This window comes from Ostrinia furnacalis, unplaced genomic scaffold (genome assembly GCF_004193835.3).
Source record: "Ostrinia furnacalis isolate ACB-3 unplaced genomic scaffold, ASM419383v2 OfSCF7664, whole genome shotgun sequence".
NCBI classification, from domain to species: domain Eukaryota; kingdom Metazoa; phylum Arthropoda; class Insecta; order Lepidoptera; family Crambidae; genus Ostrinia; species Ostrinia furnacalis.
In genome coordinates this window covers 24,819-39,640 of record NW_021137903.1, presented here as the reverse complement: position 1 = coordinate 39,640, position 14,822 = coordinate 24,819, and the positions used below count along the sequence as shown (strand labels likewise).

The 14,822-nt window shown below is 51.5% G+C and overlaps 1 protein-coding gene across 1 annotated transcript in view; it reads left to right on the top strand.

The window, feature by feature from the left end:
• Positions 1–14,789, top strand: part of LOC114365836 (vacuolar protein sorting-associated protein 13D-like) — a 16,594-nt gene extending 1,805 nt beyond the window's left edge. Inside the window, exons 5-31 of the mRNA XM_028322520.1 lie at positions 215–466; positions 815–982; positions 2,239–2,392; positions 2,972–3,153; positions 3,588–3,904; positions 4,147–4,300; positions 4,347–4,421; positions 4,468–4,542; positions 4,589–4,663; positions 4,710–4,784; positions 4,831–4,905; positions 4,952–5,026; positions 5,073–5,154; positions 5,286–5,389; positions 5,715–5,857; positions 6,440–6,614; positions 7,163–7,337; positions 8,001–8,142; positions 8,669–8,792; positions 9,334–9,473; positions 9,589–9,739; positions 10,365–10,543; positions 11,030–11,220; positions 11,310–11,624; positions 11,718–11,887; positions 12,312–12,453; positions 14,578–14,789. Of these exons, the coding sequence (XP_028178321.1) occupies positions 215–466; positions 815–982; positions 2,239–2,392; positions 2,972–3,153; positions 3,588–3,904; positions 4,147–4,300; positions 4,347–4,421; positions 4,468–4,542; positions 4,589–4,663; positions 4,710–4,784; positions 4,831–4,905; positions 4,952–5,026; positions 5,073–5,154; positions 5,286–5,389; positions 5,715–5,857; positions 6,440–6,614; positions 7,163–7,337; positions 8,001–8,142; positions 8,669–8,792; positions 9,334–9,473; positions 9,589–9,739; positions 10,365–10,543; positions 11,030–11,220; positions 11,310–11,624; positions 11,718–11,887; positions 12,312–12,453; positions 14,578–14,789 (4,122 nt within the window). The remainder of the gene's footprint in view (positions 1–214; positions 467–814; positions 983–2,238; positions 2,393–2,971; positions 3,154–3,587; positions 3,905–4,146; positions 4,301–4,346; positions 4,422–4,467; positions 4,543–4,588; positions 4,664–4,709; positions 4,785–4,830; positions 4,906–4,951; positions 5,027–5,072; positions 5,155–5,285; positions 5,390–5,714; positions 5,858–6,439; positions 6,615–7,162; positions 7,338–8,000; positions 8,143–8,668; positions 8,793–9,333; positions 9,474–9,588; positions 9,740–10,364; positions 10,544–11,029; positions 11,221–11,309; positions 11,625–11,717; positions 11,888–12,311; positions 12,454–14,577) is intronic.
• The last annotated feature ends 33 nt before the right edge of the window (positions 14,790–14,822 follow it).

Sequence of the window (14,822 nt, the reverse complement as noted above, 5' to 3'; positions counted from 1 at the left end):
CTTACCATGAGTTTACGTTAGGTGTGCTCGCTAGCGACTGCGTAAAAAAATGACATTAAAATGTATGACATATTGTACAGCGCCTCTAGCGGCTACTTTCAAGAAATAAAATCTTCATAGATTTTTTTGACGTACTCGCTAGCGAGCACACCTAACGTAAACTCATGGTAAGCACAAAGATACTGAAATGAGCTATTGTGCACTGTGATTGCAGTTGAAGCTGTACGACGTGCACATCCGCTACGAGGACGCGCTCACGTGCGCGCCGCGCGCGTTCGCGTGCGGGCTGACGCTGGAGGCGCTGACGGCGGAGTCGTGCGACGCGGGCTGGGCGCGCGGCTTCGCGCCGGCGGCGGCCGACGGCTGCTCCTACAAGCTGCTGGAGCTGGCGGCGCTGGCCGTGTACTGGGACCCCGTGGCCGTGCCCGCCGGCATGCTGGCGCAGTGCCCGCTGTCCGAACTCACGGTGAGTTGTGGGATTTTTTTTAGCAATTTTCGTTTACCTTTGCCATGTGCTGCGATCTTTTGTAGATATTCTTGACCTATTTGAAAATTGTTTGCCTTCAGAAGGATTAAGCAATAACGACTAATAACAATCTCTTGTTAGAAACTCTTACTTTAGTTAGATGAAACTACCTATGTCCCTTGACAACTTCACATTGCTTTGGCTAGCATTTCTTCACCAATTGTTCTCCTATCAAAGCTTTTTATTTATTTATTTATTTATTTATTTATATTATTCGGAAAACCAACAGCAATACAATACAAATAATGGGACCATAAATTATTTCTTTTAAATGTGAACCGATTCCAGGAGCGCATGTCGGGCGCGGGGCAGGGCGCGCACCGCTACGTGCTGCGGCCGGCGTCGGCGCGCGCGCGCGTGCGGCGGGAGCGCACGGAACAACCGCTGCGCTCGCGCGCGCGGCCCCGCCTCGCCTGCCACCTCACGCTCGACAGCGTCACGCTCGACCTCACCGCGGTAACTGTTCACCTTTACGCGCTCCCACGCAGACGGCCGGGTGGGAGAAGGAGGAACCTTCGTCTCCCGCCTCCTTCCTCCTTCCAAGGCGAGACCAGTGAGTGTAAAGCCGGGTGGGCCCATCATCCACAGGGACTCCGGTAGACAAAAACACAACGGGCGTTTTACTGAGTAGACTAGAGATGGGTTATACTAGGTAAATTTGATACTAGGTGCACCTATTCCTAGTATTTATTAATACTCGATCCAAATACCTATTCCACCTAGTACGTAGTAATTTAGCATACTTGACGCGACTAGTGCGGACTAATCCACGTAATATGACTTTAAAATACATTTTTTTTAAAAGATACAACCGTAGTATGAATGCAATTTGAAATTGAATAATAATTCCTCCCTTCATACTTCAACAGGCTTAGGACTGTCTACTTAAAAGTTGGCGTATTTAAAAGATATCAATTTCATAAAAATATTTACATATTTTTTCTTATTTACATGAATATGGTTTGACTACGTTTGTGTGCGTTTGCTTCGTCGCGCTCAAATTTGTTTGGTCAGACAGAGACGGAGTGAATCTCTACGTTCGCACATAAGCTTAGCGAGAAATACTAGGTGCGCGTAATACACGACTACGTATTACGCAATAATAACCTCTATTACTTTGATTATAGGGTCGGAAATCGTGTAATTTATAAAACACTAGGTGGATCAAGTATTTAAAAAATTGGAATAGGTGCCGCCTAGTACTGTAAAATACCTAGTGTGTGGATCTGTTCTAGTAAATACGTCTCATCTTTAGAGTAGACCCTGCCCTTTTAGCGGGGATAGTTCCAAAGTCCTACAATTCCATATAATCCACTGGTCGTCGGAGCGCAAAGCATTTTCCGACGTAAGAAAAGGCCTTAAGCTCTTTCCTTAAAATAAATAAATAAAATATTGCCTTCGTAGAACCTTAATTATACATACAGGAAGTTGAGTTAAAAAGGCCATTTCCATAGAAAATATATAAAAGGAGAAACTGACTGACTACATACCAACGCACAGCCTAAACGGTTAAACGTAGGCACTTGAAATTTGGAAGGGACGTAGCTCAGGTAAAAAATCTAAACTGCGTAAGATAGATGAAGGGGGTAAAACGGGATCCACGCGTACGAAGTCGCGGTCGCGGGCGGCCGCTAGTAGAAAATATAAATTACAGCAGCATTTAATATTTTTTGTTCCATATTATGTATTTTTCAGTCGTTTGTGCCCCTCAGGTGCAGTACCAGGGCGCGGTGGGCTGCGCGCTGGGGCTGGAGCGCATCGCGCGCGTGCGCGAGTTCCGCGCGCTGCGCCCGCACGCGCCCGTCGCCACGCACGCGCGCCTCTGGTGGCTCTACGCGCTCTCCTGCCACATCCCCGACCACCCCTGTGAGCTACCATACATCTTACGATGCACAGTGTGTTATGAGACTGTACAATCGGACATTCTCATTTATTTGATGAACCGTATAGAGCTTAGCTAAACAAACATGACAGTAAAACTCCTGTTTGAATATTCCACGTAGTTTTCGCAGTATAAAAATTCAAAGTTGCCTATTTTTTTACTTCAAATATTCTTACTCGTTAACTAATAACATTTAATTCAGAAATGTTACAATACTTCATAGAGCTCTTAAAACTACACGTAATAAGCGTATTATCGTAGTGCGCTGTTTTAGCTATCCACCTGACCTCTGTTAACCCTGACCTCAGCAGTTCATAGATATTCCACAATATATTTTTTGTACCTACTCATAGGTTCTAGTGTTTTGACCTCTTCGTTTGAACCTAATGATAGAAGCAGTAGTATAGGTCGAGCGCATAACTCAATCAGATCAGTTACGTCAAATGTCAGTGAGACTAAATTTATATGCTCTGTCATGTCAAAATTATCCCTCCAGTACCGCTCCCATAACTTAGGCACTTACTGAGTTAAGCGCACGACTTATAACTGCATCTTTTGTCCAGGGACGGATCCGAAACCAACGTGGGAGTCTTGCCTGGAGCAGGCCCGCAAGACGAAGCAATACGTGGACATCTGCCTGTTCATCCTCAGCAACCCGGCCGCCGCGCTGCCGCCCGACAAGAAGCAGCTCAAGGACGACTTCGAGTGGGCCACGCCGCTGCACATCCTCAAGCCCTTGAGGGAGGTCAGTGGACTTTATACGAAAATTCGGTTGTCATCCGACCATGACCATTAAAAAAAGTTCATTTCAGCCATAGGACGTTCACTGTTGAACATAGGCCTCTAGGCCCAATGATTTCCACAATGTCCGGCCTGGTGGCGGTCTACATCCAACGCCTTCCTGCTACCTTACATGAACTAAGATCACTGACATAGCCCGACGGATTAGCAAGCTGAAGTGGCAACGGGCAGGGCATATAGTACGCAGAGCTGACAGAACTGACGGGGTAGCAAGGTTCTGGAGCGGAGGCCACGTACCGGAAAGCGCAGCGTAGGACGCTCACTCACAAGTTGGACCGACAACCTCATATCAAAAGTTTGACTGACATATTTGCAGGAAAAAATGGGATCATAACATGTATGGCGGATGTCCTGAATATGAGTGTGGGCATCTTTCAGGTTGCCATGCGAAAAGTGCCAAAATCGACGCCGGCATCGACGCCGGACAAGCCGGGCGCGTCGGGGCGCAGCATGCTGGTGCACTGGTTCCCGCAGTGGTGGGGCTGGTACGGCGCGCCCGCCGACCCCGCGCCCGCGCCCGCGCCCGCGCCCGCCCCCGCCGCGCCCGTGCCCGAGCTCGAGGAGGAGATCCTCGACGTGCTGGCCGACTCCATCGAGAACAACACGCTGCTCAAGCGGGACACGGTCTTCGCGCAGTTTGAGTTCGAGCTCAACAAGGGCAGCCTCAACTTGAGGGAAACTGACGAGGAAGATAGGTGAGTTGCAAAAAACATATTTTTATTTGTTGGTTCGTTTTCAGTGCATGTGTTACAGTCAAAACTCATAATCGGGCCTCGGTCAAAACCACTTTTGACTGGAAAAATTGACCAAGGGCATCAGATTTTTGCAGTCAAAAATGGGTTTGACTGATTATGAGTTTTGACTGTTACATAATTATGCTCTTTCATGAATTCGTTTTGCTAGTTTCCCCTGCCTAAATAATACGTTCGATCGCCAGCCTCGGGCTGGAGCTGCAGTGCAGCCTGGTGCGCGTGTGCGTGGAGTCGCGGCCGCGCGGCGGCGCGCTGGCGCTGCAGCTGCGGCTGGGCGCGCTGTGCCTGCGCGAGCGCGTCACGCCCGGCACGCTGTTCCCCGTGCTCGTCGCGCCGCAGGTGAGCTGTGCCTCTAGTGTGCTGTAGCCGCGCGCTGGCGCTGCAGCTGCGGCTGGGCGCGCTGTGCCTGCGCGAGCGCGTCACGCCCGGCACGCTGTTCCCCGTGCTCGTCGCGCCGCAGGTGAGCTGTGCCTCTAGTGTGCTGTAGCCGCGCGCTGGCGCTGCAGCTGCGGCTGGGCGCGCTGTGCCTGCGCGAGCGCGTCACGCCCGGCACGCTGTTCCCCGTGCTCGTCGCGCCGCAGGTGAGCTGTGCCTCTAGTGTGCTGTAGCCGCGCGCTGGCGCTGCAGCTGCGGCTGGGCGCGCTGTGCCTGCGCGAGCGCGTCACGCCCGGCACGCTGTTCCCCGTGCTCGTCGCGCCGCAGGTGAGCTGTGCCTCTAGTGTGCTGTAGCCGCGCGCTGGCGCTGCAGCTGCGGCTGGGCGCGCTGTGCCTGCGCGAGCGCGTCACGCCCGGCACGCTGTTCCCCGTGCTCGTCGCGCCGCAGGTGAGCTGTGCCTCTAGTGTGCTGTAGCCGCGCGCTGGCGCTGCAGCTGCGGCTGGGCGCGCTGTGCCTGCGCGAGCGCGTCACGCCCGGCACGCTGTTCCCCGTGCTCGTCGCGCCGCAGGTGAGCTGTGCCTCTAGTGTGCTGTAGCCGCGCGCTGGCGCTGCAGCTGCGGCTGGGCGCGCTGTGCCTGCGCGAGCGCGTCACGCCCGGCACGCTGTTCCCCGTGCTCGTCGCGCCGCAGGTGAGCTGTGCCTCTAGTGTGCTGTAGCCGCGCGCTGGCGCTGCAGCTGCGGCTGGGCGCGCTGTGCCTGCGCGAGCGCGTCACGCCCGGCACGCTGTTCCCCGTGCTCGTCGCGCCGCAGGTGAGCTGTGCCTCTAGTGTGCTGTAGCCGCGCGCTGGCGCTGCAGCTGCGGCTGGGCGCGCTGTGCCTGCGCGAGCGCGTCACGCCCGGCACGCTGTTCCCCGTGCTCGTCGCGCCGCAGGTGAGCTGTGCCTCTAGTGTGCTGCAGCCGCGCGCTGGCGCTGCAGCTGCGGCTGGGCGCGCTGTGCCTGCGCGAGCGCGTCACGCCCGGCACGCTGTTCCCCGTGCTCGTCGCGCCGCAGGTGAGCTCTGCCTAGCACTCCCTAGGGTAGGCGCCCTAAGACCCTCCCCACAATAGCATTTTTCCAATGTCGTCGTCTCGCCAGCGCCTGCGCATCATTGATTGACACTCCCTGGCGCAGAAGCATCGCGACGCCAATGCTGAGCATTGCGATGTGATGGAGTTGCGTCGCTTGTCTGAAGACACCGTTACGTTGGCGCTGCGATAACCCAGCGTTACATAGCGCCGCGTCGACGCCGCGCAAGCGCTTATAAGATCCACAATAGTGCCTTTCTGCTTCATTCCGTGTCTTTTTTGCACGATATGATAGGCATCTCATCCCACAGGGCATGATCCGCGAGGGACTGAGCGCAATGAGCGCGGGCGGGGCTGCCAGCTGGCGCGCGCAGCCGGCCGCGCAGCCCGCGCAGGAGCCGCTGTTCCAGCTCAGCTACGAGAAGAAACCTTTCGGCGTCAACGCCGACTACAAGTGAGTTGTCCCTGTATAATATGTCTGTTGCTTTAGTTATCGAAATACAGCATTAGATATTAGCTATCAAGGCTTTTACTATGAGTTTACATGAAATCATCATCGCTATTAAATGCGTCAAAAATTAATGTAGTGTTTAGTTCTTGAAGTAACCGCTACGGGCGCTGTACAAACTGTCATTCATTTCATGTAATTTTTTTAAACAGTTGCTAGCGAGCACACCTAATGTAAAGTCACGGCAAGCATACAGGTGATATCCTGTTGCAAATTATTTAGCTGATATAAATAAATAAATATCTTTGGATAATTTCACACAACGCCATCTAGCCCCAAAGTAAGCAACTAATATGCTTGTGTTATGGGTGCTAAAGCCCGGTCCGTGAGCACGTAGAATTTTATCCAATGACCCCTAGCTACTTATGCTTAGACTGTGCGACTGGCACCTGCAGTGAGTGTGCGAGCGCGATAGCAACATAATTACACGCGAGCGACAAGAATGGGCAGCTCGGGGTCATTGGACAAAATTCTACGTGCTCACAGACCAGACTATAGCTTAATATGTTATGTTGTGTTTGGTGGCAGGCTGTGGGTGAAGTCGGCGTCGCTGGAGGTGGTGTACTGCGCGGCGGCGGCGCGGTGGGCGCGCGGCTTCGTGCGCGCGGCGTGGGCGGGCGCGCGCTCGCCCTACGCGCACGTGCGCCAGCACACGCGCGCCACGCTCTCGCGACACTGGGCGCACATGATGCGCGCATACCCGGTAACTTGTTACTCGTTAGGCTGGTTTTAGAGTCACGCTGACCGTCAGCGCTGACAGCCGAAATGTATGAAGCGTCGGCGTTGAGCGATCAGCGTGACTCAGGAACGTTCCCTTCAATTACATACATATTGATCTGTCAGCGCCGACGATCAGCGAGCGGTCAGCGCGATTCTAAAACGCCGCCCCGGTTTTAAACAACCTTCACGATATCGTTTCTCGTCAGCATAGATTGTTCAACAAAAGTTGAAGCGAACACGTTTTCACACTGAAGTGATATACAGAACACAACACATTACATATTTAAGTTCAATATATTGAATACGCTAGCTACCTCACTCTTTTTAAATGTCTGCAAGTGAGACAGTATTCAGTACAGTACAGTTTGTATACAGATACAAATCTTTAGAATAGAATAATTGTTTATTTGCATAAAACAAGGTATACAGTTGTTAAAAGCTAGAATAAGTTCACATGTTTAGCTACTTTGCTTTTATTGATGGCCTCAACTCTCGTTGCGTGACTTATGAGCTGGTTTTTATGCTTCCCAGGGCGAGCGGCGGTCGTGGCACGTGGAGCTGGACATCTCGGCGCCGCAGATCCTGTTCGTGGAGGCGCTGTGCTCGCGCGAGGCGCGCGTGCTGGTGGTGGACTTCGGCCGCCTGCGCCTCGCCAACCACGCCGACTCCTTCGCCGCGCCCGCGCCCCAGCCTGACACGCTCGACGGTAAACTTATTTATTTATATATTTTTTTTATATGGCATACCAACAACATATATATTATACTCTTATGATTAACATTTATGAAGATAACATTTCTGATAGATATGTCACTTAAGGGTAAGCACAACATTCAGACGGTTTTCTTTTAAATTACATATTATTTAAGAGATTAAAAACGAATACAAAAGCGACTCGCTAAACTAAAAAAAACAATAATAACAAAAAAAAAGCGTGCCCTACATCGCAGAACTTAAGGGCTTATGCAATTTATCTTTAAATTTAGGGTGCTTATCGTAAAATACGAATAAACTTGCAGGCGATATATCATTTCTCACCATTTTAACATGCGATTCACTCAATGTGCGGTATTACCATTTGGCGCCACTGTAGAGTAATGTCAATGTCATTCGTTAGTGGCGAAGACTGGCGCCAACTGGTGAGCATTGAAGCGGTAGAAAGACTCGCATTAATTTGCATTCACCAGAATGGTGCACTGAGTAGGGAAATGTCGATCGCCAGTGGTGTCATCTGTTGTATAAAAACGATAGCCCTACTGTCTATACAAATTTAAACTTTTTTTAAAAAGAATTCGCCCTTTCTTGGTTGGGTTTAATTTAACATACAACATGCCGTATTCTCCAAACACCCAATCGTATTGTTGTCCAGGCGACGTGACTCCGACGGAGATGTTCATGACGCCGTGCTCGACGCCGCCGGGCAGCCTGCTGTCGCCGGGCTCGCCGCCCGAGGCGCAGCCCTACCACGCGCCGCTTGACGCCGCGCACCTGCATACGAGGTTGTACGACAGGTGAGTGACGTCAGTGGGCGTGGCTTAGACGATGACGTGCCGAGACAGGTCGAGTGCGAGAGTGTACAAGGGAGCTGTCGCTACCTCTCGGGGTGTCTCGTTATTGCTCGCTCGCTTTCGCTCCTGTGTTGGCACATGCGGCTGTTTTGCGAAACATAATTAACTAGCTTTTGCCCGCGGCTTCACCCGCGTGGAATTTAGTTTGTCACAAATCGTCATAAATTATAGCCTTTATGTTATTCTGGATAAACGATTATAGTGTAAAGTTTCATCAAAATCCGTTCAGTAGTTTTTGCGTGAAAGAGAGAACAAACACCCATTCAGACATACAGACATCCAAACTTTCGCATTTATAATGTTATATGTATTAAGAAGGATGTATGAACTGTATTTATGTGACTTTGTTGGTGTAACTAATAAATAAATAAATAAACATTGGGATGAGTCTGGCTGAGAGCTCTCAGACGAGACTTTGGCGAGAGTGTACAACTGACATAAAAAGTTTATTACGTAAATTATCGTGCAGGTATAACATCGAGCTGAGCGACCTGCAGATCCTGGTGGGGCGCGCGCGCGACAACTGGAAGTATGCGCACACCAAGCCCACTTCCACGCTGCATCTGCTGGATCGGTTCAGCATCTCGCTTCAGGTAATGAGCCTTTTTTTTTTTAAGGGACGCGCGCTGGTTGCTTGAGGAGCTTTTCCAGCTTCAGCGGGCTGAGTGGCGAGTACAGAAGGTACTCTAGCCGTTTGGCGATCGTCGGTGCGCGTGCCGACGAGGCCGAGTGTGGGATTCGCGAAGCGAAGCGTAAGCGGGCCGTATCGAGCGCATAAGGCGCCCGATCAGTGGCGAACCCAACAAGAGGGTTGCCCACCGCGGTGTTGGACCAAAGTCCAGCCTACGGCGGGCTCACTCTAGTGGGCCCGATCGAGGGGACTACGGACGCGGCCTGAGGGCGCCACGGTAGGCTCGGACCTCGGCTCAGGCCGTGTCCGGGGGACGGATAGGGGGGTAATGAGCCGTGGTTATAGACCTTCTTATCTCTTGCCGTCAACTGTGACTGTCTTTTAAACACACGTCCTCAGTACGTTATGGCATGTCCCACGCCTGCTTTGATGTAACATAAGTCTAGCGAAGAAAAATACAATTAATCTGTTGATTATTATAACATGAAAAAAATAACTTTCAGGCGGAACGGCGAGTGGTAGCTACGAACGATCCGCAGTACCCGACGGCGACGCTGTGCGGCTCGCTGCCCGCGCTGCAGGTGCACCTCAGCGAGCACAAGCTGGCCGCCGTGCGCGCCGTGCTCAACGCGCCCGTCGCGCCGTACGTACCACACAAGGCACCAATTAAAAACACCGACGTCATCAGTTCACACTCATCTACTGCGGGATATTTGCAAACGTGTGTTTTATATTTATAACTTTGTTCGTGATAATAGGTATCGTGAGAGCAGCGAAAAACCTCGCACTGAAACGACGGAGGAAGAGGATTGTAGTGAGGCGTCAGAAGCGGAGCTATCGTCGGCGTCCGCGCAGCAGAGCTCCTCTCTCTTCATGCTGCAGTTCGCCATCGAGCAAATGTCGCTGGAGGTACAACCCTTGTTTGTTCATGAGTGGGTGGAGATTACGCGGGGAAGAGAATGCTAGAACATTACCGACTTTGTGAAGTATCCCTCCACATTTCCATAGCCGTACTTTTCGGTTCACCTAGTGGGAGGCCTGCCCACGCTACGTCTTCCGGCTCGTGGTCGCCACTCAAGAACTTTCCTGCCCCATCGGCCCTCAACTCTATGAGCTATGTGCCCCGCCCACTGACGATCTGGTGAAGGTCGTGGGAGGTGCCTGGATACGAGAGGCGCAGGATTGGTCTTCGTGGAAATCCTTGGGGGAGGCCTTTGTCCAGCAGTGGACGACTTTCGGCTGAAACGAACGAACTTTTCGGTTATCAACATGGAAACCTTTTGATTATACCTAGCCGATCACGGGAGGTGGGGCGTCTACCTTGGCAGGTTGTTCGACCGCACTACACTTCTCCGCCCTCTACATATTCTTTATTCTTTGTCTATGTCTCTATGGTGTGACTGGAACTCCTTCTGGGACAGCGACGATCACATAGTGGCACCTGATGCTTGGCTATTCTAGCTGGTTCTCCTCCTATGCGAAGTTAGCCGGCTAAAGTTCGTGAGTCAGTGAGGTGTCGTGTGTTTGTGCGCAGGTGCAGTCGCGCGGGCGCAGCATCGCGGAGGTGCAGGTGTGCGGCGTGCGCGCGGCGCTGGCGGCGCGGCCGGCCGACGTGTCGCTGGCGCTGTCCGTGCACTCGCTGCTGCTCGTCGACGCGCTGCAGACCTACGGGCCCGACTTCGAGCTGCTGCTCGCCAGCCACAAGCACCTGGGGTAACGCACAACTGTTGCCGGATGATTAGATGAAGATTCCCGGCAAAAAAAGCCAAAAATAAAAAAAATAAAAAATTTTTTCATAAAAATTTTTCTAAGTCTCGTGTCCCTTAGCGCCCCGTTTCCTATACTCCAACCGATATGACTGACTACTGCTGGCGCTACATTACTCGCGAATTTTTTTGAAATAGTGTAGACACACGTTTTACGTGGTTTCACCTCGCCTAACTTCAGAAAATTGTTGGTAATTGCGTCCGAGTCTCAAGGGCTCGAAATGCTCAGAAGTTGAACACGAAGCGTCTGACTACACTCTCGGCTAACTTTGGTTCACGTCGAGATATTCGTGCCTAGGAAGTCGAACTTTGTTATAAGATCAATAATAGTGCAAATTGCTATGGCCGTAATGTACCGCTGGTATACAAATTGATCGCAGAAAGGTCTCCTGCGTGTTGTTTTACTTTAGACTAAAGTATATTTTTCCTCCAGCATGGATGGTGCATCGGGCAGCATTCTGGGCTCAGAACCGACGTCACCCACATCACCTACATCGCCCGCGTCTCCTGACCCACGCCTGATGCCGCCGCGCCCGCACCCGCCGCCGCACGCGCTGCGCAACGCGCTCGACTCGCTGCACCGCGCCACCAGCTCCAGCGGTATGGCTGGCACCACGGCATACCGTAAGTGCAAACCAGCCAGTAAAAGTTACAGACATTGTTGTTGATATCCATTGTTTTTTTATGATGATTCGAACATTTTGTTTCTGCAGCGTATCCCGACGTTGAGCGCACTAGCCCGCTGCCAAACTGGTCGTCCGGCAGCACGTGGAGCATCGGCTCCCCGCCGGGCTCGGCCGCGGGCCCGACCGCTGCCCCCAGCTCCGCGGCGCCCGCGTGCGGCGCGGCACCCACCGGCTGGGGCGCCACGGGCCCCGGGTGGGGCTCCAGCGGGCCCGGCTGGGCCGCCCCGGGAATCGTCGACTCCGAAGCACTGATCGCAGTCGAGCTGTGCTTTGTGAAGGGCGAGGGCGACTCCGAAGATCTCCACATTGCCAATATACTTTTTAACAATTTAGATATTATTGGTAAGTGTCTTTATGTTTATTAATAATGGATTTAATAACTTTAAATACAATCTTGGTACACCTACTTTATACTATTTTATTGTTTCCCTACAGCAAACCAAGAAACGATAGTAGAACTGATAGGGTTCGCGCAGCGCGTGATGGGCCCGGCGGGCGCGAAGAAGACGTCGGACGCCGGCCTGGCGCCGCCGCCCGCCGACACCGACGCCGCCGACGGCCTGCCCTCGCCCAGCGACGACCAGGAACCGGAGGAGGAGGTCAAGGTATTGTACAAAATTAAAGGTTGATGATGATCTCCTGACTCAACCTGTGCGTGTATGGCTCGCGGGTGGTGGTTGGACAAAATTGGGACGAGTTTTTTTCCTTGGTTTGAGACTGTGCACTAAGCGAGAGACATGCCGAGCAAGGAACGCGTGGACGAATGCTTGAGGCAAAACGTCGATAGTGATGTCCCCCGTTCCCGACTTATATGGGCTACCGAGGGCAACGTCAGGTTTTTAGTGGGTACTACTACTGCTCTTCTGGCAGGAAGAATCCCACATAACCCACTAGCTGCCCCCGCGGCTGGTGGGTATACAAATCAATGTATTTTATTTTGTTGGATTTTTTTTGTTCACAAAGATTCAAAAAGGGAGTTTTATTTTGATTGGGCGAAAAATATAATAGATTCTTTGTTTTTATCATCAGAAGTCGGTCCGAACGGAGATCACGTTCGACTTCCACCGGCTGGGCGTGCTGCTGCTGCGGGCCGCCGTGCTGGACGGCGCGCTGGTGGCGCGCAAGATCGCCACCGCCACCGTCGCCGAGGCCAAGATACAGGCCACGCTGGGTACGCATTGCATAATCTTCTAAACTTTACGATGTTTAAAACATATAAACCATCATTTTTCAGACGAAGGACACCGCTGTCGTCGTCCAAAATTGCACCAACAATGCATTGTAGTCATAGTGTTAAATGTTTATTGCATCATTTATATTATAGGTTTCGCAAAATTACAGTTATTGTAAACATTTTTTGCACACATTACTGCTTGGTTAGGTTAGGTTAGCTCGCACACTCTCCGCTGGGTATGGGGATGCCCGGCGGGCGCCTTACGAGACCCGTGGCGCCGGCGCACCAGTGTCCAGTGCGCCGTTAGCGGACGACCCGAGAGGAATCACTATTCCCCTTGAAGCTGGAGGGGCTCGCCCAAGAGCGAGCTGTAGCCTGAACCGGAGCCGCGGACGAATGTCCAATAGGACAATAACTCGCGGCTTCGGATCAATGGCCCCGGAGGACACCGTCGGGTTTTAGTGGGTATGCCCCGCCCTCCCGGCGGGGAGAGTCCCACATAACCCGCTGACTGACTGTCCCCATCAGCCAGTGGGCATGCGCAAAGCATTTCCCGACGCAAAAAAAAAAAAAAGCTCGCACACTCACTGCGGGCGCCCGTCGCACAGTCGCGACAGTAACATAATTACGCGCGAGCGATAGGGATAGATAGCTTGGGGTCATTCGACGGGATGGTTTGAATCATATCTCGGACAGCGGGAGTCAAGAGTCGTCATGAGAGGTTTCTCATCGGAGTCGTTTCATGCTACTTCAGGAGTGCCGCAGGGTTCGCATCTTGGGCCAATACTCTTTAATATATTTGTAAACGACATGACTACAGTGTTCGACCATGCCTCTTGCTTCCTTTATGCAGACGACATGAAACTCTGTATGCAGATCAAAGATGTTAGCGACTCACATCTTTTGCAAAAAGATCTTGATAGGTTGTCTCAGTGGTGTAGTTTAAATAAATTGTACCTAAACACGGAGAAATGTAAATTTATTCGTTTCACGAGAGGTAGGGAAAGTCCATCGCCGGTATACAGTGTCAACGGGCAAATTTTGCAGGAAGTGGAGTCGATTCGCGACCTGGGGGTCATTATGGATAAGAACCTGCGCTTTCACAAGCATATCGATCATGTCGTCACAAGAGGGTTTAGGATGCTTGGTTTTGTATTGCGAAACGCAAAGGAATTTAAAAAGTCTTCCTCTAAAATACTGCTGTACGTGACTCTTGTTCGTTCAGGTCTTGAGTACTGTAGTCAGGTTTGGTCTCCTCACTATGATGTTCATGTGAAGCGAATTGAGCGCATCCAGAAGCGGTTCATGTGGCATTTCTCATATCAGACCGGGAAGGCCAGGAGTCTTCCGAAGTATGGGGAACGTTTGGCTCATTTCGGACTGCACAGCTTGCAAGATCGCAGACAACTCTTGGATCAGATACTTCTGCACAAGATCATAAACGGCGTGGTGGACTGTCCAAAGTTGTTGGAATCCATCAACCTAAATGCCCCTTTCAAGTTACCTCGACGCGCAAGATACGTACCCTTTTTAGTGCAGGGTTCCAAAAGCAACCTGGGTCATCATGCCACCATGAATAGGCTTCAGAGGCAATATAATAGGTGCAGTAAGGAGGGAGATATAGATATCTTTTCTGACTCGCTGGGGAAATTTAAGAAAAAAATACAACTCTCATTTGCACATGTGTCCGTTTAGCCAAGATCTGCCAGTTAAATTTGAGGTTTAAAATTGTTCAGAATGGAAATAAATTAAATTAAATTGAATATTGTGTCAAAATCAGCTGTACGTTTAAGTTTAATATTCTGTCAAAGTCCACTTTTGCATGCCGTGGCAGCCTGTAATTAAGATAGCACCTAGTCCTAAGACAAAATTATGTATGTAAACCCCTTTGCTTGAATTTGTGTCTGTCTTGTTGGTTGTCCTAATTAAATAAATAAATAAATAAAATTCTACGTGTTCACAGACCAGGCTTTAGAAAGAAGATAATTGTAACAAGACACAAAGAAGTTTATTTTAAATCCAGCTGCAAGTGTCAATCTTAAAATTTTGACAAATGTGCAAAGTGGCAAATGTGCAATTCGCTTGCGGTGTAAAGAACATTGAAATTATTTTGTTGTGCAGACGCGGCGAGCATCGAGGTGGGCGGGTCGCTGGGCGGCGTGCAGGTGGTGTCGCTGTGCGAGGCGGGGCTGCACGCGCGGGTCGTGTCGGCGGGCCGCCTGCCGCCGCCGGGCCGCGCGCCCGCGCCGCCGCTGGACGACGAGAAGGCGCTGTTCTTCACCATCGCGCGCAAGCTGCAGCCCGCCGCCGGCGACGACGCACCCGGTAAATAAATAAATATCCTTGGACATTTTACACTGCGCTTC